The sequence below is a fragment of the Battus philenor genome, unplaced genomic scaffold (assembly GCF_028537555.1).
Source record: "Battus philenor isolate CCGP_79_NKW_IND1 unplaced genomic scaffold, ilBatPhil1.0.hap1 SCAF_22, whole genome shotgun sequence".
In the NCBI taxonomy this organism is placed as follows: Eukaryota; Metazoa; Arthropoda; class Insecta; order Lepidoptera; family Papilionidae; genus Battus; species Battus philenor.
The window spans coordinates 10,614,367-10,637,819 of record NW_027181685.1 but is presented as its reverse complement, the minus strand read 5'-3'; the positions used below and the strand labels follow the sequence as shown (position 1 = coordinate 10,637,819).

At 35.6% G+C, this 23,453-nt stretch overlaps 1 protein-coding gene across 1 annotated transcript; it reads right to left on the bottom strand.

The window, feature by feature from the left end:
- Positions 1-282: 282 nt before the first annotated feature.
- On the bottom strand, positions 283-22,702 carry Cep97 (centrosomal protein 97kDa). Its single transcript, XM_068766989.1, has 15 exons — positions 22,645-22,702; positions 22,417-22,574; positions 21,119-21,263; positions 20,177-20,292; positions 11,871-12,070; positions 11,150-11,233; positions 10,919-11,075; positions 9,991-10,069; positions 7,804-7,995; positions 6,393-6,960; positions 5,011-5,132; positions 4,171-4,259; positions 2,976-3,086; positions 1,217-1,302; positions 283-573 (listed from the first exon to the last, which is right to left on the bottom strand). The coding sequence occupies exons 1-15, from the start codon at positions 22,646-22,648 to the stop codon at positions 456-458; spliced, it is 2,229 nt and encodes a 742-aa protein (XP_068623090.1). The 5' UTR covers positions 22,649-22,702; the 3' UTR covers positions 283-455.
- Positions 22,703-23,453: the final 751 nt, after the last annotated feature.

Below are 23,453 nucleotides of genomic sequence, written 5' to 3'. Positions count from 1 at the left end.
TTTTTTCAATATCTATTCATAAAATTAAAAAAAAAAATTGCACAAAAAATTCATCTATTATAGATTATCTACTAGAAAAGACAATATCAATAATTAAAATTTATAATTATACAATTCCATCGAGTAAACAATGAGATCAAATTACTTCTAATTAAGTTTTCAAATTTGGAATCATAATAGCCGTCACAGAAAATACTATTCAAAAATAATTACAGATAATAAAAATAAATATTTATTTAGCGTCTCAACACTGGAAACTAACTTTTGAACATTATAAAATAATATTAAAAATTTCTACTACATTTTGTTCCTAATTCTAACAGATAATCTATAATAGAAAATTAATAAGCTTAAATAGCAAAAAAAAAATCACACCACCGTTGAAATTGCTCCATATAAGCTTTGCTCTGCAAAAATGATCGCAACGTCAATGAAATAAAGCACAGAATCGCTTATCAGTCTATGATCAAGCTTCGCTCGGCGATCGCATTGTCTATGCCCGCATCCGGCCCGTCGTCTATTATTGACTCTGTACGCTCTATGTCCAAAGCCACTGCGTCATTGGTTTTGTCACTGGAAAATAAAATTATAACTAATTTTGTCATACACTTATACCTATATAAAAAACAATGGCAAGCCTACGGGTACATATTTAATGTAACTAGATTTCTATGTTTGAACTTAAAAACGTCAGGAAATGTGACATCCATTTGTCAAAGTCTAAATTGGTGATTTATGTTCCACCAACTCTAACCATGTAAGGAACTCTGTGTGAGACGATATGATGATAGGTCAGAGACAGAACCAGATTCTCAAAATTAAATAATAAACACCTATTAAAGTACAGGTACATTTAAATAACTTTAACAAAGATTAGAATTCGTTATTCCATTCAAATCGCAAGATAATTTATTTTAGTGTATTGATAAAATCATTGGGGTTTATTTCATAGACTTTACTTTTGAGGTACCACTAAAATAAAGGTATTTGAATTTTTTTAATTACTAATCCTTCAACTACTGTATTCTAATTCAATTTAAATTTTCATGAAGTAATTGAAATCATATTTTATTTAAAAACATTGTCAAACGAATAAAGCACTCACCTGATGGTAAGAATAATGCGGTGTAATCTATGATTTTAGAATGCTAGTTATTGATTTTCCTTAGTGGTAGCAACTTTTTTAAGTAGTTACAGGTAACAAAAACGTAATTACCAGTCACGGTCGCAAGGTGGCGGTGTCGGAGCGGTGGTCGCCAGCGCCAACGACTGCGGACGACGCAGCCAAGTGCAGCGCTCCTCCTGCAAACAGTCATTTAATGTTTTATTTGATCATTTACTTTACTTTTCTTTTTTTTATAATATCACTGTAACTAGAGTATAAAATCAATTATTTAAACATACAATCCATTGATCATGTTGTAGGGGCAACATTACATCATGGCCAGCAGCGCATCAAAAAGGGGAATCCCACAGAAATGTAATTCTTTATTCACGTCGATATAAATATGGGCAACGTTCGAATGAATAAACACACATACTTTGGACTTCCTGTTGTTGTTATCTCAAGACCTACCGGACATAGGAAGAATCCCACAATGTTTCGTTTTATTATTAGAGAGCCATTTAATACTACTTCCTGATTTATTCACTTATTAATGTTAAGATATAAGTAAAAATAATATGGCCGTGACTTTATATCCCTACATATGTAATGTTGTCTTTTTTATTTTTATTTGATATTCTTTATTGTACACGTTAAGATACATTTAATAAGTTTCACAAAATATACAAAAAAGTACAATGGGCGGTCTTATCACACAAGACAATCTCTTACAGACAACCATAGCATGGAAAAGGTAAAAGCACTAATAATGAGTAGTTTATGTGTACAAAAAATACATATCCAGTAGTAGTATACATATGTTGTAGTTTGTTAAAAGATACTATTGTAAACCTATATTACAACTGTTAGCGTGAATATTTGAAATAAACAGATAAATAAATATTCGAAAGATTGTGTTATAAAACGACAGCGCCTGTATGTACTAACAATATAAAGAAGTAACATTAGCCCCATATACAGATAACACAATGCTCTCCCCAAGTCATAAATACCAAAACATTACGTCCCAAAATTCACTAAGAGGAATCAAAGTAAATAAGTGGCTACACAGACGAAAAGTAAAAGGAGATCATCAAAGTTTGTACACGTTTACTCTTAAAAAGGACGATTGTGATCTAGTTCACCTCGGAGAAAACACTACCTCACTCACATATATAGTCAGGGTTATACCTTGACAATAGACTAACATAGTGTGGCTGAAATATCCAGCACGTGATAACGGTTAGAAAAAGAAAATAAACAGCATTTTAAAAATGAAAAGCCCTGTCCAAACTAGATACTAATACACTCCACGAGAAAAAAAATGTCCAGCACAGAGGGCCAAAAAGGACGTACTCTACGAACGACACGGTCGGGGCTGACGGCACGATATCAACAAGCAAGCAACAAGCTTTTTTATAAGGTAATTAAAACAATAAAGTTACGCGGGGACTATGGTCCGTCTCTTTATTGCATCTTTAACTGCAGCTTTATTTTATCTAACATTTGTCATGTCTATTGGTACACGATTAAGATACACGAACACCTAAAGGTTGTGACAGACAAAGAATAGACCAGAGCGTACGCTACATCAAAGGATTGCTAGCTAACCATCCAAACTAGTCGGCAACCAAATTTCTTTTTTGAATTGGTTTGTTACAACCTGCATCTTGTCTTCCGACTGGCTGTACATTGCCGTCTTCCTCCTCATTCCTAGTACGATTTTAACAATACTATATAGCAATACTATAAAGCAAACCATTATTATTAACATATATTACAACGAGGATTAGAGATAAGAGTAAAAAAATTGCATTATTAATAAATTAATTAATTATATATTTTGGCCTCTACCGAATACTAAACGAACCTGCGGTGTGACAACGGCACTAATGTCGGTCTGCGTGGCGGCCGGTGAGCTGCGATTCCTGTGTGACACCGCGCGAAGCACTTGCTGCATGCTGCTCTGTAGTTCTACCACCTGCAAACATTACAACTGTAGCACGCAAACTTCTCAAATTTAACCAATCTTTAATTTCAATTTTCTTCGACATTACTTTGATTAAAAAGCTTCCGGGGAACCCCCATCTTTCAAAAATTGCTGGTAAACTCAGATCATCCGCCTTTGCAATTTAAAAAAAAATTACAACAACAGATGTGACTACAGCTCGACTTGTATATTTTATTTATTTTCATACCGTTCTATCTTACGGTTTTATTTTTTTTATTATATATTTAATTTACAGAAAAGAGCCTATAGTTTAATGTTAATAATAATAAACAATAAGGTTATTTATAACTAAAGAGCTAGAGATCACCTGAAAGATATTTAAAAGAAGCTGTTATTATAACGGTTGCTTTTCAATACATTTTTAATAATATTATTCATTTGATATAATATATAGTGACGGACACATGATAAATACATAAATAAAAATGTACTCTCTATAGATCTGGGTGTACAAATACATAATAAAGTTCCAAAGTGGTGGTAATAAAAATAAATATAATAATAATTCTTAGTTATTTCCATTTCACTATCTGTATTCTCAAAGAGGTAAATATCACTAAAACATAAATACGTAAACGTAATGTCAACGTATTTTTTTAACTATATTTTACCACAGTCTAAAGCTACCACTTAAGGAAAAAATGGTGTATTTTATACAAAGAATAAAAATAATTATTAAAAGAAACAAATGACACTTGTTTTAACAGCTCCTAATAGATACCAGACCGTTTGTATTTCGTACGATAGAGATAGCGCTCTACGAAACCGAAATTAACCGATTGTCTCTTTCTGAAGGTCAATATGCATTATTTGTCGCCGGGTACTGTACTATATTTCAAATTGAATTACTAGTCCAGTACTTTCATTATCTGTGACTATGATCACTATTATATCATCCGTAAGATGCCCACTGCTGGACATAGACATCCCTCATAGATTTTCAATAGGACCAGTACAAGAAAATGCCAAGTTGGAGAGTAAGTAAAAATTATCATCAAGATCCACAAAGTGCAAACGCATTATATTATATATGCATTATATTTTATTCAATTACCTGCGCCTGTAAACTGCAGCATGTCTCCGTCAATTGTCTCAACACATCAGAATTGTCTTCGGGGTCAAAAATTTTATTCTTTTGAACATCTGAAAATAAATAAAACAAGTCTTATGTTACACACATATACTATACATTTTAATGCCTTAAGACAGACATTGTGTAGGTTTTAAACTTTTAAGTGCCATGAGGACCGCCGGCTACCTCACGATACCCAACAATAGGTGCCGTGAGGGCCGCCGGCTACCTCACAATTTTTCATCTGTACATCTAAGGAATATTATTTTTTTTCGACCCTCCGGTAATTATTAGCTTCAATAGGCACCTAGCAACTGGATCACGGGATGGTATACGATTTGCAGCATGTTTTAGAAGCGGTTACAATGGGTGCCAATGAGACTGCGGGCGGCCTCACTTTTTATATAAAAGTTACATTAGAATATGTATATAGAAACCTTTCTTTGTATTGAATTCACAATTTATTCACATTTCAAAGCTGGCTTTGAAAACCTATCGTATTTTCTGTGTTACAAAAACGTGACCCGCCGGCGACCTCATGGCACACCGAGTACTCTGTTGCCTTTAAGTGCCATGAAGGTCGCCGGCGGTCTCAGTACATAATGATATACATAATGTGTTATATTCATTCATAGAAAGATCCCAAATTTTCACATAAGGAAAGCCTACACTTGATATTTCCATTTGGCACCTGGGGAAGTCATGGCCTAAACAGCTTGGCAGTTAGAAGGTTAATGACACTGTATTTCAGTTCTTTACCAAAAATTATTAGGAGATGAATAAAGATTTCTTTCCTTCTTCTCTTTCTAGAAGTTCACTTACCAGCATTCTGTAGTGTGGACACCTTCTTCCATAAGGCGTTTATAGCTTGCATTTGTAACTGCTGAATTTTACGTTCACTTTCTAACGCTGCTTTAGTTGCCTCCATATCACATGTCAGTCTCCTATAATATAAGATATTATTATGTGATTATTTATTCTCTCTTTTTCATTTCGTTAATGGCGGACTTAATGCCTTATAGACATTCTGTATCAAACAGTTCAATTACGACGGTAGCCTAGCGCTAAAGGACTTGCCATCATAGGTCGCAGATTTGTTTCCTGGGATATAATCCTATATAAATCACACTTTGTGCAATCAATATAAAGGATTGCCGTTACTCACAAACAAGTTTTCAGAGAATGGGCAACATTATCCTCTTCATACCATAATTCTACACTGCGATTGCCAACCCGACTACTAAAGATGGTGATTATGGTATATCCCCCCCATAAATATCTTTAGGGGAGTCCTAAGTTTCCCAGTGTATGTTTATGAGCTGAAACGACGTTATACCACTTGTGAAAGACTCAAATATCAAAACACAACAAAAACCTTTTTCTATCCTGGAACTTGCTTCGAGAAGAATATTTAACATTTATGATATATACATTATTTCTAAAGTTATGGAAGTAATGTTTGCTAGATCTAAATCATTCTTTTTTTCAAAGATATGTCTAGCTGTAATAAAACATACTGTTTGCTGAGAAACAAATTTAAAGAAACAACTACACAACTAAGATGAACAAGTGCTATAATGTAGTCAATGAAGCAACTATGAATATGTTTATAACTAATTTGTATGATGGAAGTTGCAAGAGAAATATCTCTAGCAACTTCCATATTAATAACAATTACATAGGAAATCCCCAGTTTTGATAACATGGTTCAATAAGAAAAAAGTGTTGTCATTTTATTGAAAAATTACTTATAACAACGCCAACTCGAAATCTAACAATGCACAATGAAAATTAGTACTAAATAAGCAGCAATGCAACTTCGAGAAAACGCAAAGCGAAGTATTGGTGTATTAAATAATTTTTTTTAAAGCATTTAATAGTTTTTACTTGATCGAAAAATGTGAAACTTTATTTGTTCACTGATTCTCAGGGTTGATATTATAATGTACTTATGAAAAAAATGATATATTTTTATTTAAAGAGTTCAGAGCCAGTTGTATCTCAATCAAAGACTGACTTCACTGACCTTTTTATAATAATTGATGATTCAGTGTGCGAATGTCTACTTGAATAAAGATATATTTAATTTAACAATACCATCAAATTGTTCGCTATTGTCGGGCTAAGTATTCCTCCATTTCACCTATATTTCCTAATTTAAAATTCAATAATTTCATATGTTTTGGTATATTAAAAACACTTACTGTATATGCTGTCTTGCTCTAGCTGCCTGTATTGCATGCAAGATCCTCAAGGTATCCTTATTTAAGTTTCTACTCCGGTATCCCCTCCACATCTTTTGTATCGTCACTGCTGCCATAGCCTCTGTGCTCATCTTCTTCTGTCTTCTTTGGTTAGAAGCTAGTTTTATAATCTCTAACTTGTCGGGGTCAATTTGATCCATTTCCTTATTGTTGCTTGTTATTCCATTAAGTTTTTTTTCTTCATTTTTAACTTCAGACTTGGTGAGGCTGCTTTTTCTCTGTTCCATCTTGGATTTTAATTTTGGCGATGAGTTGGCGCTTTTTGGTAATTTTGGTGAGCCTTTTAAGCTTTTGTTCAGTTTTTGGCGTTCGTCTTGAACACTGCTATTGCTAGATTGACTTGAAGTGTTAGAAACGCTGTTAGCTGTATGGTTGATGGGCTTTGGTATGGTTCTTTGGATGTCATAAATGGGATCTTGGTAATCTGGACTCATAAGCGATTCTGGCACTGGTACCATCTTTGATGCTGCTTCAAGAGATTGATTGACCGGTTTTGGTGTTTGTTGTTCTGTAAGTAAATATTAGTTTTTTTACATTACATATTTTCAATATACATAATCGAAACATTTATGTCACATTATAAATACTGAATTTGCACTTCACTAAAAATTTTAGAGATTTAAACACTGTTTACATAATAGATACGATATTATTATACATTGTGCATAATGTTTGTAGTTTTACAATTGACTATTTCTATAAAGTCATCATTTATTTAAACATGCATGGACTTCATCCGTGTAGAATTCATTGAAGTACTTGGGCTGTTAACATACAAAACACAAGGCTTTGTTATGAAACTATAATCGTCAAAATACTACCATTATACCTAAATTTCAGCTTTGTAATGTACAAAAACAAAACCTATTAATAGATAATGTTTAATGTAGCCATAATTTTTCTACATGTTTTGATCAATTAATTAAAGACAGTAATAAACTTTAGTTCTTTGTTTTTATATACCTTTATCATTAACTTTGAAGTGTGTAATTTTATTTTTATTTAACACATTTTAAACTTCACGGCACAAGTTTTAAACTTAAGCAGTATCCTGACCTAGTTGTAACATTCATCATCACCATCACTTCTGCTGTAGGCCTCCAATACAAATATCCAAATGGGTGGTGGAAGCGGCCTGCATACAGTGTCTTCCCATGACCTTAACAAGATTGTTTGTTTATCTAGAAACATCGTACACTGCGCTTATCAGTCTGTATCATTATTAATATTAAATTAAAATAATTTTTCTATTATCATAAATAAAATGATCATTATGAACTAAGCTTTTTTATATTTATTTTAATTATTGAACTGCGAGAGGCTAAGTTATTTATGTATATATATATATTACCGGTTCTCTCCCTTGCGGCGTCGCGCCTCTCGTACATGAGGCCGGGAGAGTCATAGCTCTGACTCATGGCATGTGGTATGGCAGGCGGGTCACTGCAGTTGGACAGCGAAGGTGACCCAGTGCGAATGGCTGCGTGGTAGCTGCTTGAGAGGCGATCCGGGGAACGACCCACATGGCGAGTTGGCATGCGAGCTGACAAACATAGGTAGACAAGAATCTATTAGGAAACGTGATAAATAGACGATTTATAAGTTAAAATTTATTTATCCATTTATTAAGAATCTAGAATGTATGTTATATCCATGTCTTGACATTGAGAGAGTGTTTAAAAAAGCCCAGCCTTGCTACGACCATTGCCACTTAAGACCAGCAACTCTTTGAGCTTGATTGACTTTGGTTTTATATTTATTTTAATATGCAGGAATCGAAAAAATCGTATAAAGGAAATACGAATATAGCTTTGAACCAGTAATCGTGAAAGATCGTTTTTTAACTTTTATACAAAATTATAATATGATTACGTTTTGGGAATATTAATGTAACTGTAATTAGTCAATATTTTTCTCTTTTAATTTAAGTCAATAAAACCGTGGTATTATTAATTGTAAGTAAAATACGTATTCATAAAAGGTAACTCCACTAAATTACAGAAAAAAATCTAAAAACTATACTATATTATCAATATGATAATTATAATTTAAGAAACCTTTGATTTTTGAACAGGATGAACCAAATATTAATTGACAGTGTATGAGTTATATATTCATGCGTTTAAAGCTTTATGTTTGTATCTTTATATATATATATATATACGAGGGTCAAACTGAAAGTTCTTAGAAAATCAAAAACTAAGCATTCTAGCAAGTTATTAGTTTGATTATAACTTTTCAAAATAGCGTCCATTTACATCAATACATCGCTGCATTCGATGGAACCATTGAGAAAAGCACCTTGCCCACTCGGCCTTAGGGGTCTCTTCGACGGCGTTTTGAAACGCAGCCACTGCTTCTTCGGCGTCCATAAAATGTTTTCCTCGAAGTTTTTCTTTTATTTTCGGGAATAAATAAAAATCGCAGGGTGCGAGGTCGGGGCTATACGGCGGGTGACCCAGTAATTCCACGTCTGAGGTCGCCAAATAGTCGATCGTTTGCCTGGCGGTGTGCGACGAGGCATTGTCGTGATGAAGGAGGATCCTGCTGCGAGGTCGTTTCTCTCGAACTTTTTCCAAGACAAGTGGCAAACAGTTGTTAGTGTACCACTCTGCATTAACCGTTTTCTGATCCTCTAAGACAACTGTCGCGTAATGACCTGTCTTTCCGAAGAACGAGGCCACCATCTTTTTTCCAACACTTCGACCTCTCTTCACTTTAGTTGGCAACTCTTCGGAAGGAAACACCCACTGAGCAGACTGTCTTTTGGTTTCCGGATCATAACAGTAAATCCAGCTTTCGTCACCCGTTAGTATGTCGAACACAGCATTTGAGTCACCTCCGTTAAATTTTTGGATCATTTCTCGGCACCAATCAACACGGCGGAGTTTTTGAGCCTCGGTCAAATTATGCGGTATCCAGCGGGCACGAAGCTTCCTGACCGCTAAATGTTCATGGAGGATTTTGTGCACTTGACTCATACCTATGCCTAGACTTGTCCGAATCTGCTGATAGGTCACTCTTTTGTCAGTCTCTATCATACGCCGCACAACACTGATATTGTCTTCAGTCGTCGCTGTAGAAGGCCGTCCCTCACGCAAATCATCGGTGAGATTAGTTCGACCACGTTTGAATTCATTAAACCAGTTGTAAACTGTGGCACGAGATGGGGCTTCATCGTGAAAAGCCAATCGAAGTCTATCATAACTTTCTTGTTGACTTATATGACATCGAAAGTCATAAAAAATCATTGCACGAAAATTTTCTCGGCTTAAATTCATTCTGACGTGCACAGACAATTTTCAATTTGCCGCCAAATCGTAAAACAAATGACAAATGAATGAAATGTATACTCAATATTATTGGTAAAGAGTTCTATTTTCAAAATTTAAACTTATTTTTTTAATATAATGCTTTTAAGTTGCCAGTTCTAAAAACTTTCAGTTTGGCCCTCGTATATATATATATATATATATATATATATATATATATATATATATATATATATAGGTATAAGGAACTGGTATGGAACACTTACATTGCATCCTCGGAGACTGAATCTTCGATTTCATGGGGCTGTGGTTGTGGTCCTTTAGTTGTTGCTGATGGTGTTGTGCCTATAAATTAAAACATGTTCTATATTGACAATATTCTTTCAATGTTTTTACACGTGTAATATTTAATTACATATTTATTTTAGTTACACAAAGTTATTGCTTGATATTAAGATTACTGGTTATAGGAATTACTTCTAATTTTCAGCAAAGCAAATGCCTCTCCTTCAGGTTGCTACAATAACCGGCTTTGATTTGCTTGTTACTGTTCACCTAGTGAGAGATCTATCTACGCTGTGTCTAATGACTCGTGGTCACGACTCAAGAACATTTCGATTCCAACCGCCATTCGTTGCGCGAGGAATGTGCCCTCATTACCACTTTAGACGAGCAATTCCTCGATCTCCTCACTTCTTATTCGATCACGCAGCGAAACACCGAGCAGTCTCTGGATGACCTGAAGCCTTCTCATGTGGCCCAACGTATGCGACCACGTCTCAGATCCGTATATCTAATAGATTCAGGCGTTACCTTGCGGAAGTCCATCCTAACTATGAAAGGGACTAACAAGACTCTTTGTTTGGCACTGGTCGGTGTAACATCTCCTGCGGATGCCCCGTGGAGGGGTGAAACACGTGCTGAGTGAAGTAACGGTGGTAGTTGTTACGCATTGTTTAGCGCACACGCATTTATCAGCGGGCAGGCAGACAGTGCACTTCATTGCACGACTACTGCTGCATAGCGGAAGTAGCTATATATTAGTCCCTTTCTTGGTCAGATCCGTATGTTATCACTAAAAACTTAATAATGTTTATATGTATATGTAATGTTATTACAATACACTACTATGATATACCTTTAAATTACTTCAAGAATCCAACGAATCTGTCGATTTTTTGTATAAAACCTTACCTTGCTAAGAATAAGACGCAATTTCCTCTGGTCCTCTGTTTCCAGTGCGTCTGCAGTGAGTGGACACGTGGAGGCAAGATATTCACACAGCTCACGGTGCTGTCCTTCATGAAAATGTCTACCCTTGCCTTGACTGTACAGCCATTCAGCCTTTAAACTGAAAAAAAATTCCATCATGTTACATTGACAGATATGAAATATAATGTGTTGATTATTTTGACTACCACTCACCTTTCGATTGCACTGACAATAAATCCATCAATAGATTTAACACTCATGATCCAGTTCAGCACGAATGGCCGGTAGTCAAAACCGCTGGAGAAATGGTTAAGGAAATAATAGACATGTGTACAGGATGATAGGTTACAGGTTTAAACACTTTATAATGGTGAATGTCTAGTTCATTAGCGTAAGATATGAAACACCATATCCAAAAATATAAGACATAATAACATAATGATAATATAAAAAGAAAATATTTTTCAAAATTTGGATCACTCATTTATTCCCACGTCCCCAAAATGGGGCCAAAGGCGTCACAGTATGTCGCCATCCCGAGCGGTCTTAAACCTCGCTTTGGGCGGCCACATCTTCACTTTTCTTGAGGATTCCATTCTAGGGCTTGCCACGGTATGTGATCAGGGTCCATTCGGAGCGTGTGGCCTGTACAGTGTATGTTTAGATTTGGATACTACACATAAATTTAAAATTGAATTATTATGAAGATTCCATCAGCTTCAGACGACCTTAACTAGGTGATCTGTTTACCTTGTGAGTGGACATCATAGGTTGTGCTTGAAAGTCTGTGATCTCCATTCCAGAACCTTAAGGCTCCAGTAGCTATGCCAATTTGCTCGGAATAGGTATATGAAAAGCCCATAACTTTTTATATTTGCACAGTCTACCATAACATCTAGTATAACAAAACTAAATAGATTATACAAAAGGATACAGTTTGTCCTTTCCAGCCAAGGACACACATGGGTTACCCTGTATGCTAAAACTATCCAGCTTCGACAAATGTACAAGATGACATATCTCATTAAGATCCTGTATGTTGTTATGTGCCAGCCCCAGGTGCTCCAGAGCCGCAGGAAGGTATCGGTCACACTGTCGCAGGTCCATGATACGGTTCCGTTCCAGATTTAAATGCTGAAATATTAAAATTAAAAACATATTAATTATGATATATACAACAATTTATTATCTGTAATATAAAGTACATATTCCTTCTCTTTCCTATACAATAATAAAGAAGCCCTGAACTCTCCTTTTAATGTATATTTACACCATTATAATAAAATTACTTTTTGGCCAGAATTGAAGTATTTTGAAGTTCCTCCTCTATTTCCATTTAGAACCACTACTGCCCTCTTAAAAACTATGGTGTCTTTAGGGGGTGGCACTCTCCATGTGAGATTAGCATTAATATCTGTTAAATTTCAAATTAAGCTGACCATTTAAGAAAACAAATCCAATAAGGTTGAAAATGGACTATGGACTATCAAGATCAAAAATTAAGGGATCCCAGTGTCTTTTCTAAATGTTTATTTACATAATAATAATAATGTTAACATTTTATAGGGCCATATAAAATGTTTTTTGTTAGTGAAAGAAGAAATATTTCATAACACCTCCCATTCACATTTTTTAGGAACACTGCCAATGAAAAGCTCAAATGAAAACTAGGGGGAGATACATCAGAGAACAGGGTGTTTATATCATAATAAAGGTAGGTGAAACTAGTTGTTGTTATGACATTATAATACGATTAACAAAATAAAAAGTAAAATTAAATTAGGAAGAAAATAATGTCATAAACTGTAACGTTGCAGATTAACGTCCCATAAATCTTAGTTAAAATTTTAACCAAAAAATATAATCACGAGAAACGTCTCATAAATCGCAATACAGCAAAAAATTGTTCAACCCTTAGCGGGTAACGGTATATCTCAAGTGGCGTGGGGTCGTGGGAGCGTGCTATTGGTTTAACGGATCTTTGTTTTTATAACAAAAATTCCTATGCGCCCGCGCACCAGCGACAGCAGTTCACATTTGCCAGGAGAAGGATCCTGGCCTCGGTCGCGTTCACTAGCTAGGTGTCGTCTCACGCACCGACGCACACTCTTTGTGTCGGTTGCGTTCACCAGCTACGTGTCTTCTCACGCGCCGGGGCCAGTTAGAATTTACGTTATAAATTCACGTCTTGGTCCTATTCATTCTCCGGGCATCATTTAGTTCACGCCACAACCTTTACATCGTCTCGCACCCCAAGGGGTGCGAGTTTTACGCTGCGACTTTGATACTGCTACCTTTATACTGCAAAGTTTATACTACAAGTTTTAGACTGCAAGTTTTACATTGCAAGTTTTAGACTGCAAGTTTTACACTGCAAGTTTTACACTGCAAGTTTTACGCTTCGAGTTTTACACCGTTGGAATTATATCACCGTGCACCGGAACCGACACATACTGCAACCTACCGGCGCTCCCTGCTTTCGACTTGCTGCCGCCTGACCAGTCCTGGGAGATCGTGCGGCTGACCACCACCACCATCAGGGGAGTACCGAGCTGCGGTGTAAAATTAGACCAGGCCTTCTGCCCACTACCCTTAGTTAAATAATTAAATACATATATATTTCTTCTTTGTGTGCTTTTTTTTATTGCCAGCAACTATATTTTCCTAAAACGGCACACTGGCGCCCTTAACGTGGTATTAAAAGGTCTGATTTTGCATTGTAGTGTAGTTATGTGATTGTTTTTTTATTTAATTAATTTTGTAAAACGTTATTTTTGCCTTTTCTACTGCCAGCAACTGAAGTGTACATCCTTCACTTAAAAAAAGTTTTTGTTTAGTTTAACATACATTTTGTTCTTATGTTGTAACTTTTTTTGCTTCTGCTATTTTTTCATAGGATCGTACACATTAGTTGCAGTTATACGCATCATTTTCATATTTTTTTGTGTTATTTTTTTTAATTCTTATACTAGCAACCATAACGTTCGTTAATGAATTTGTAACAGAACGGAGTAGATTGAGTAGAATACTTGTTCAACACATTCCTTATTGTGGTGCATTTAATTTTTTTTTCTTCTTTCTCTCTTTACCAATTTATAAAAATAGATTAAATATGGCGTACCCGGTAAAATTTTTATCTTTACAAAAATCCGAGTTAGAATATGAGGTACTTATTAGAGGCAGTACTCCCGGCACTACTGTACAGGAGCTACGGAAACAAATAGCTAAACTGGGCCCTCTTTTTCCTTCTGAGGACATTCTGGAGAGTCCATTAAAAATTTCGGAAGATTTGATCGGCGTAAAAGACGTGCTCGCTAAAATAAGGCTCATTCTTGATTCCCCGTTAGATAGGAATGCATTTATCCGTGTGCAGAACTATTTGCACCATTTATACCATAGATTCAATCGTTTAATATTTAATGATGCTACGCAGGATACATATCAAACTTGCATAACTGAGTACCGGGAGCTATTTGATCGTTTTAATTCCATCAAAGATACTCCTGTTGTAGACAGATTAGTAGCACCCATTACTAGTGACAGTCCTGAGCAACCAGCAGCTCAACCAATGAACATAAACGTAACTTGCAATCGAGGCGTTGTTAGTGAGCTCGCCAAAATTAAGTTCGACGGTAAATCTTGCGTGCGTTCATTTATTCAACGTCTGACCGAATTTAGTAAAAGTAGAAATATTTCTTCATCACAACTGTTTTCGTTTGCAACTGAAATTTTTTCGGGTGACGCGTTACACTGGTATCGTGGTCTCCAGGACCAGACTGAGCTTTCCGATTGGGATGAGTTAATTGTGCGTCTTAAAGCAGATTTCGATCAACCTGATTATGATTACCGTTTAATGTCAGAGATCCGCGCAAGAACTCAAGGCGAATCGGAAAGTATAACTATTTATTTGTCGATAATGACGGGGCTTTTCTCGCGATTATCAAAAACCTTATCAAATGAGGAAAAGATGGAGATCCTTCTCCATAACATAAGACCGTGTTACGCTAGTACATTATCTTCGGTCACAGTAATTTCTGATGTCGATACCTTAAGATCTTTATGCCGGAATTACGAGAGTATTCAAACACGACTAGCTAGTTTTCGTGAGCCTCCCAAACGTACAATTGACACAATTGCACCAGAATTTGCGTACAATGGTCAATCATCGTCGAAGGCTCATAGTTCAAACCAAAATTATAGTAAATATTCTCACACCAACAATTATAATAAAAGTAAAATCTATCCTAATAATCATTATAATTATACAAAAAATGGTAATAAGTATATTCATGCCATGCATGCGTCTTTTCCGAAACCACTGTTTTGCCCCCGGTGCCGAAAAAACAACCATAGCTTAAGTCAATGCACAGCGAGTAGAGACAAAATAATTTGTTATGTGTGTGGTCGTGAGGGAGTTAAAGCGCCGCAATGTCCCTCCTGCAAACCGGGGATTTCAAAAAACTAGTAGACTTGCAGAATTGTGATGCCAATAAGGCAACTCTAAAATTTGATAATAAAGATTGGGAGAATTGGTTAAAAACTGTAAAGTTTTACTTTAAATCATATAAACTCGCCACAATTCTGCAGAATAAACCTGTAAATGACCCTCGACCTTACGCTCCTATACAAATCTTAAATTTGTCTATGTTAGGTCTTCTAGACTCTGGCTCAGCGGTTACTATAGTAGGCAATCATGCTCATAACATCATAGAACAACAAGGCATACAATTGCAAAATGGACATAATATTACTGTTACAGCTGCTGGAGGCCAATCTATGAGTAGTATAGGCTATCTAAATCTTCCGATTAAATTCGACGAAAATATTCATGTAATCAAAGCTTTTGTTGTTCCAGACATTAATATTGACCTTGTTTTAGGTATAGACTTTTGGCACAAATTTAAAATATTTCCTAAAAATATTAATTGCATTACTTTTTCTAATGCTGTAGTTACTAACGCTAGTGTTGATTCAGAGCAGTCCACTTTCGTAAAGGACTATGATCACCTAAGTGCTTCTGAAAAATCTCTTGCGGACAATATTATATCTCAATTTAGCGATATCTCTGCCGGATCCAAGGGTTTAGGAAAAACTAAATTGATCACTCATCGAATTGATACTGGTGACGCCTTGCCTATCCGACAACGTTATTATCGGATGTCCCCAGAGAAACAGCGAATTTTAATCGAACAGGTAGACGAGATGTTAGATCTTGACGTAATTGAATCATGCGAGAGCGCTTGGTCCTCTCCTGTGTTAATCGTTACCAAGAAGAATGGCCAACCTCGTCTTTGTCTCGATAGTCGAAAACTAAATGCGGTAACAAAACGCGATGCATATAATTTGCCATATGTGTCGGAAATATTAGATAATCTTCGTGATGCTCGCTACCTCTCTAGCATAGATTTATCTAAGGCATTTTGGCAGATTCCAATACATCCTAACGATCGCGATAAAACGGCTTTTTACGTTCCAGGACGCGGCACATTTAGGTTTAAACGTACTGCATTTGGGTTAACCAACGCGCCTGCGACGCAACAGAGATTAGTTGACCTACTTTTTAGAGAATTTGATCTCAAAGTCTTCGCGTATTTAGATGATATTGTCGTAGTATCGTCTGATTTTAGTTCCCATGTGTCCTTGCTGCTGCGTGTTTTAGAAAAATTGAAACAGGCCAATCTAACTATTAATTTAGAAAAATGTAAATTTTTTCGTAGCCAGTTAAAATACCTGGGTTACGTTGTTGACAGTAATGGACTTCGTACCGATCCAGAGAAAGTACAGGCTATCCTTAACTATCCGACACCTACTTGTCGCAAGGACGTCAAGCGTTTTCTCGGGACCGCTACCTGGTACCGGCGCTTTGTCCCCAATTTTAGCACCATTGCAGGCCCTCTTAATAGGTTGACCTCAAGTAAAAAAGGAATACCACCATTTGCATGGAGTCCAGAGGCCGACGATGCATTCCAGCGTCTTAAAGAATGTTTAGTTTCGGCTCCTGTCCTTTCCTGCCCTGACTACGATAAGCCTTTCGAGGTACACACCGATGCCAGCAACTACGGTGTGGGCGCTATGCTCACCCAGACCGTAGGCGGTAAGGAGCATCCAATTGCTTATATGAGCAAATCGTTGTCAGCAGCAGAAAAGAATTATAGCATTACAGAGCGCGAAACATTAGCCGTAGTTACAGCGTTGGAGCATTGGCGGTGTTATTTAGAAAACGGGAAGCCCTTCACTGTCTTTACAGACCACAGTGCTTTAAAATGGTTTCTCTCCTTAAACAACCCAACTGGCAGACTGGCTCGCTGGGGTGTTAGATTGTCTACGTTTAATTTTGAGTTGAAACATCGTCGTGGCGCTGACAATGTCATTCCGGATGCCCTTTCAAGAGCTGTTCCAATTAGTGCAATTAATACCGCAAATAATTTTTTAACAACTACTGACCCATGGTATAAGAACATCTATAATTCTTGTCTGTCCAAACCCCAAAATTTCCCTAATTTCATTATAAAAAACAATGCTCTTTTTAGACTGACCAAGAACGGATTCGGTTTAAATAACATGACTTCTGAATTCGCATGGAAAGAGGTGGTCCCGCTTGAACTACGTGACAAGGTTATTAACGAAAATCATGCAGAACCCCAGGCCGGACATCTTGGTATTTTCAAAACTTATCGTCGTATTGCGTTACGTTATTTTTGGCCCGGTATGCATAAAGACGTAGTGAATTTCGTTACTTCATGTACCAAATGTCTCTCATATAAGGCTCAGAACCATCAGGTACTGGGTGAAATGGGACGTCCTAAACACTGCAGCCGCCCTTTTCAAGTAATTTCAGTCGACCTCATGGGTCCCTTGCCTGTCACTCGTAAGCAGAATACCTACATCTTAGTCGTTACTTGTTGTTTTACAAAATATTGTTTAATTACACCCTTACGAGCAGCTTCCGCCAGTGCTGTTTGTAAATTTATAGAAGATGCTGTATTTTTGGTACATGGAATACCACAAACAATCTTTTTAGATAACGGCAGCCAGTTTACTAGCAAACTTACTGAATCCTTATTCAAACAGTATAATGTTCCGAATGTTTTCTTCACGCCAAAATATACACCACAGATTAACACCGTCGAAAGATACAACCGGACTATTATTACCTGTCTATCCACATACGTTAAAGATGACCATAGAACTTGGGATATATTTATTCCAAAGGTACAGTTCGCCATTAATAGTTCGGTTAATGAGGCGACTGGATATACTCCTTCCTTCTTGGTATATGGCAGAGAAATCGTTAATTGTGGTTCACATTACATTGATAACGATCTCGGCGACGAGATCTTATTTCTTCCACGTGATGTTTATGCTGATAACCGAAGTCACCTTTACGACATATTTAATAAAGTCCAAGCAAATCTTTGGCAGGCTCACGCTAAAAACGCATCCCATTACAATCTTCGCCGTAAGCCAATAGAATTTAATGTAGGCGATTTTGTGATGAAACGTGCATATGTTTTAAGTAACAAGGACAAACATTTTAGTAAGAAATTAGCCCCTAAATATATCAAATGTCGTATAATTAAAAAGAATTCTCCCTTAGTGTATGTATTAGAAGACATGGCCGGTAAAAATGTTGGAACATGGCACATAAAGGATTTAAAAATAATAGGTTTGAATAAATAACAAACATAATGCGACACAACATAAACTAAAGCATTACCATTAACCGCGTAATATTTCGTTTGGGTTATTAGAATGAATCTATAACCTTCATAATTGTTTGGTCGCGTTAGTAATCCTTATAATGATTACTATTGCTAGTTTGTTTGCGAGAAGTATGAAAGAATGAGTTTAAAAGGATAAAAATGAAATTGTTATCAATAAGTTCGGATTTTATTTCCTTTAAATGAAATAAAATCCTTCGGTGACGCGCGGGGTAATGTAACGTTGCAGATTAACGTCCCATAAATCTTAGTTAAAATTTTAACCAAAAAATATAATCACGAGAAACGTCTCATAAATCGCAATACAGCAAAAAATTGTTCAACCCTTAGCGGGTAACGGTATATCTCAAGTGGCGTGGGGTCGTGGGAGCGTGCTATTGGTTTAACGGATCTTTGTTTTTATAACAAAAATTCCTATGCGCCCGCGCACCAGCGACAGCAGTTCACATTTGCCAGGAGAAGGATCCTGGCCTCGGTCGCGTTCACTAGCTAGGTGTCGTCTCACGCACCGACGCACACTCTTTGTGTCGGTTGCGTTCACCAGCTACGTGTCTTCTCACGCGCCGGGGCCAGTTAGAATTTACGTTATAAATTCACGTCTTGGTCCTATTCATTCTCCGGGCATCATTTAGTTCACGCCACAACCTTTACATCGTCTCGCACCCCAAGGGGTGCGAGTTTTACGCTGCGACTTTGATACTGCTACCTTTATACTGCAAAGTTTATACTACAAGTTTTAGACTGCAAGTTTTACATTGCAAGTTTTAGACTGCAAGTTTTACACTGCAAGTTTTACACTGCAAGTTTTACGCTTCGAGTTTTACACCGTTGGAATTATATCACCGTGCACCGGAACCGACACATACTGCAACCTACCGGCGCTCCCTGCTTTCGACTTGCTGCCGCCTGACCAGTCCTGGGAGATCGTGCGGCTGACCACCACCACCATCAGGGGAGTACCGAGCTGCGGTGTAAAATTAGACCAGGCCTTCTGCCCACTACCCTTAGTTAAATAATTAAATACATATATATTTCTTCTTTGTGTGCTTTTTTTTATTGCCAGCAACTATATTTCCCCTTAATAACGGCACAAAACATACATAAAATAATTATATATATATATTACTATGAACTGGAATTAAAATGTCAAGTAGGCGGGTGTAGCTGTGTGTGTTACTTTAAGGGTTATGAACAGTCCCCTGTATAAAAAATGCCTGGAAGAGGACGAGACTGCTGCTCACATATTAAAACTATACTGAGATGCTTTGCTGTTAAAATTCAGATGCTTGCAGTACATATATATATATATAATACATATACATAATATATATATATTGAACTGGCAATTCAGTGCTACCAGGTAGGGTGCTACCTCTCTCAATGATGGCTAGACAATTGTTACCGATATCTGTTAGCTTCAACAATATTATCTCCAGCATAAGAATCTTTCTAGGAGGCAATGGTGACACATTATGGATATATGACAAATTCATTAATAGAATAAAAGAAAAATTCTTACCTTTAAGCTCTTTAAGTAAGAAATATCAGCTATAAAAGATATTTGATTGTTTGATAAGTCCAGTTGCTCTAAATGCATATTGTGATTCAAATGCTCTATGGATTTAATGTTGTTGCCTGAAAACAAGAACGTTAATTTAAATTACAAAGTATAATCAAATTAATCATAAAAATTCTAGAAAATACTTCTAGTCCATTTATTTGAAAGCATTGTAAGTCTTCTATTCATCTGTGATTCATAAAGGTCTATCTAATAATTATTAATAATATGCTTGGATACTCGAAATTAAACAAGGACAACAATTGTTGACCACAAGCGCATTTATTAGCGGGCTGGAGGGCGATGCACTTCATTGCACGACTACTGCTGCATAGCGGAAGTAGTTATATATTAGTCCCTTTCTTAGTAAGGATGGACTTCCGTAAGGCAACACCTGAATCCTATTAAATATTTAACCTAAACTAATAACTATATACTATAAATGTAAAATAGTTGACCACTGATTGGCAACCATCAACTGACTCAGCTATCTCTTTTATTTAGATTTATACTACTTTCATAATTGATCATTATGGTATTTTATTCACCAACCAATTTCAAATTGTACCATAGAGATTTTTTTAGAAATATAAAAGGAACTAATCATAAATAAAAAATTTACATTAAATTAAGCATGAATTATTACTTAGTCCAGTTTCTAAATAAATGGTCCATACAACCAAGTGAATACACAGGATGATTTCCTTGAGTGTAAAAGCTTTAATAAACTAAAGGATCCATTGGTCAGCAAAAAGCTTTATTAAAGCTTATATATCTATTTTAAATCACCTGTATAAAGTGTTCACACTATAATAAATAACATAAGCATAGCTTTTACACCCTTAATCAACCACCTTGAACATTTCTTTTAATCATATCATAAAAAAATTATTAATAACTTACCAGCTAATTTCAATACTTTCAAATATATTAGATCCTTAAGGCCCTCTATTTGCAAAATCCCATTGTTATTCAGCGCCAGAACCCTTACATTGACAAGTCGAGATACACCATGCATCCGTACCAGGAAGTTGTTGCATATTGATAACTAAAAAACAAAATATATAGTTGCATAGATAAGAATGCAGAATTTAAAATGTAGGACAATAGTTTATATATAAATAAGCTTCAACAGAAAGAGATTCATATCACTGACATTTATGTGAGAAAATAAATTTTCATCATACATTATTGTAAAATGACATCAATCCAGTAATAATAAGTATAATAAACAATAACACACACAAACATAATTACATGAACTTGAACATAATACAGAGTTACATCCTAAAGTTTTTTTTAAATGCAGCTGGAACCAAAAATCTAATTTAATTAATGTAGAATTGGTTGCATGCATAATTATTTACATTTGGCCTTAAAAGAAAACTCCAGGTTAACCAAAGAGTGATGGAGAGAAATAAAGCAAACTGGAGAAGAACTATAGACACCAACATTACTCAAAGAATTGCTTGTCTAATGTGGCAAGAGGTCAGTCACATTGCACAACTAGACTGCAGCATGAGTAGACTTCATAATAGATGGACTGATGGCATAGTCAAGGTCAAGAGAAGTTGCTGGAGACAGGCAATTGAACACAGGTCATTGTGGAGATCTTTGAGTTTCTATGGCCTACAGTGTTCATTGGCTAACATGATAATTATGATGATGAAGAACAAAAGAATTCATTCCTAAAGTGTCAATAGAAAGTCAGAGACAGACTAAACATCTCCTCAAAACCTGACTAGGAACACAGTAACTATCAAAATCATTAGTTAATAATGCCCAATCTATATAAGAAAAAAAAATATTATTTGGCTATAACAGCTGATTCCGAATCCACAAGATCTAAAGTCAACTAAGGTGTGAAGGCCTTTAAATTTAACAACACAAAACGTCGCCATATATGAATGAAAAATAGGCTTCAAAAGCTTGGCATATCATTTACTTTACGAACTTTTAGGTCTACGTTGCCGCGGATAATTTGAATATTTTTAGCTTGCGGAGTCGAAATCCATGAGACTAAGTTCTACGAAATGTAAAAACCGTAAAAATTGACAGCAAATAACATCATAAAATATGAATAAAATACTCCCTTATAATTTCTAATGAGACTTTTCTAAATACAACAAAAAAGTTATGAATATTTATCAATATACTTGAAAATAAAAAGATAACTTTGAATAGTAAAAATATTACGTTACATTTTCGACACGGTTATAACTTTCAATGTTGTCCAGCCGCTGTAGTTCGTTTTGATCAAGAATCAAACTTATAATCGTTTTAGATTCTTCCGAAGGCGCTTTCTCTATTTTCTTCAGCCCACGCCTCGATAGATCCAATGTTTCGTTTTTCGCTTCTTCTGTTAAACGATACATGGCGTCAAAAATACATTATACCGCCGCAATTGTAATACTCATGAAAATACTTACCCATTTTACATATATTTAATGCATTTTTAATTTAAATAATGGAAATGGTGCAGTTAATCACAAAAATCAACATTCGTAAATTAACGTTCCGAAGATGACAACAAAGGTGAATTTAATGATTCTGTTATATTTAATAATCAGCTATTTTTTATTGCGTAACATTTAAATAAAACTATTTCATCAGTGTATTTTTATATATATTATTTAAAAGACGAGGGTTTTAAAATATGAATAGTTAAAATTACAAATATATCTTCACTGTTAATGATAAGAGTCAAATAAGAATAAACAGTTTCTGAACCAACTTCGATTGACATTGTATAATAAGACTGCGTTCATTTTCTTAATTATAAAAAAAGTATGCATCCAAAAAGGTTTAGACAAACATTTCAAATTCTTCATCCCTGATTGTAATCACAAATTATAATCTTATTTGTCGCTACTAATGAACGCTATTTGATAACTTTGTATATTAGGTTTAATTAAGCTTAAACAGATGTACTATAACAGTTGTAATCGTATTTTAAATAATTAAATACAATTTTGTTGTATGAACATCGATCCTAAAATGAACTTGACGTAGGTTAACTATTGTTGCGCAGAATCATACTCATTCGCGACTTAGAACAGTCCTCTTCCAATTTAAATATCGATATAAATGTTAGTCATCAGAGAAGTTTGTGCCTTCCTACGACAACTGAGTCGATATCATAGTCTGTATCTTACACATTTCAGGCGTTATGTTAAAGCTACTGACCAAGGTTTTATTTTTTTTAAAAGCCTTTGAGTTCCGAATCCACGCACTCTAA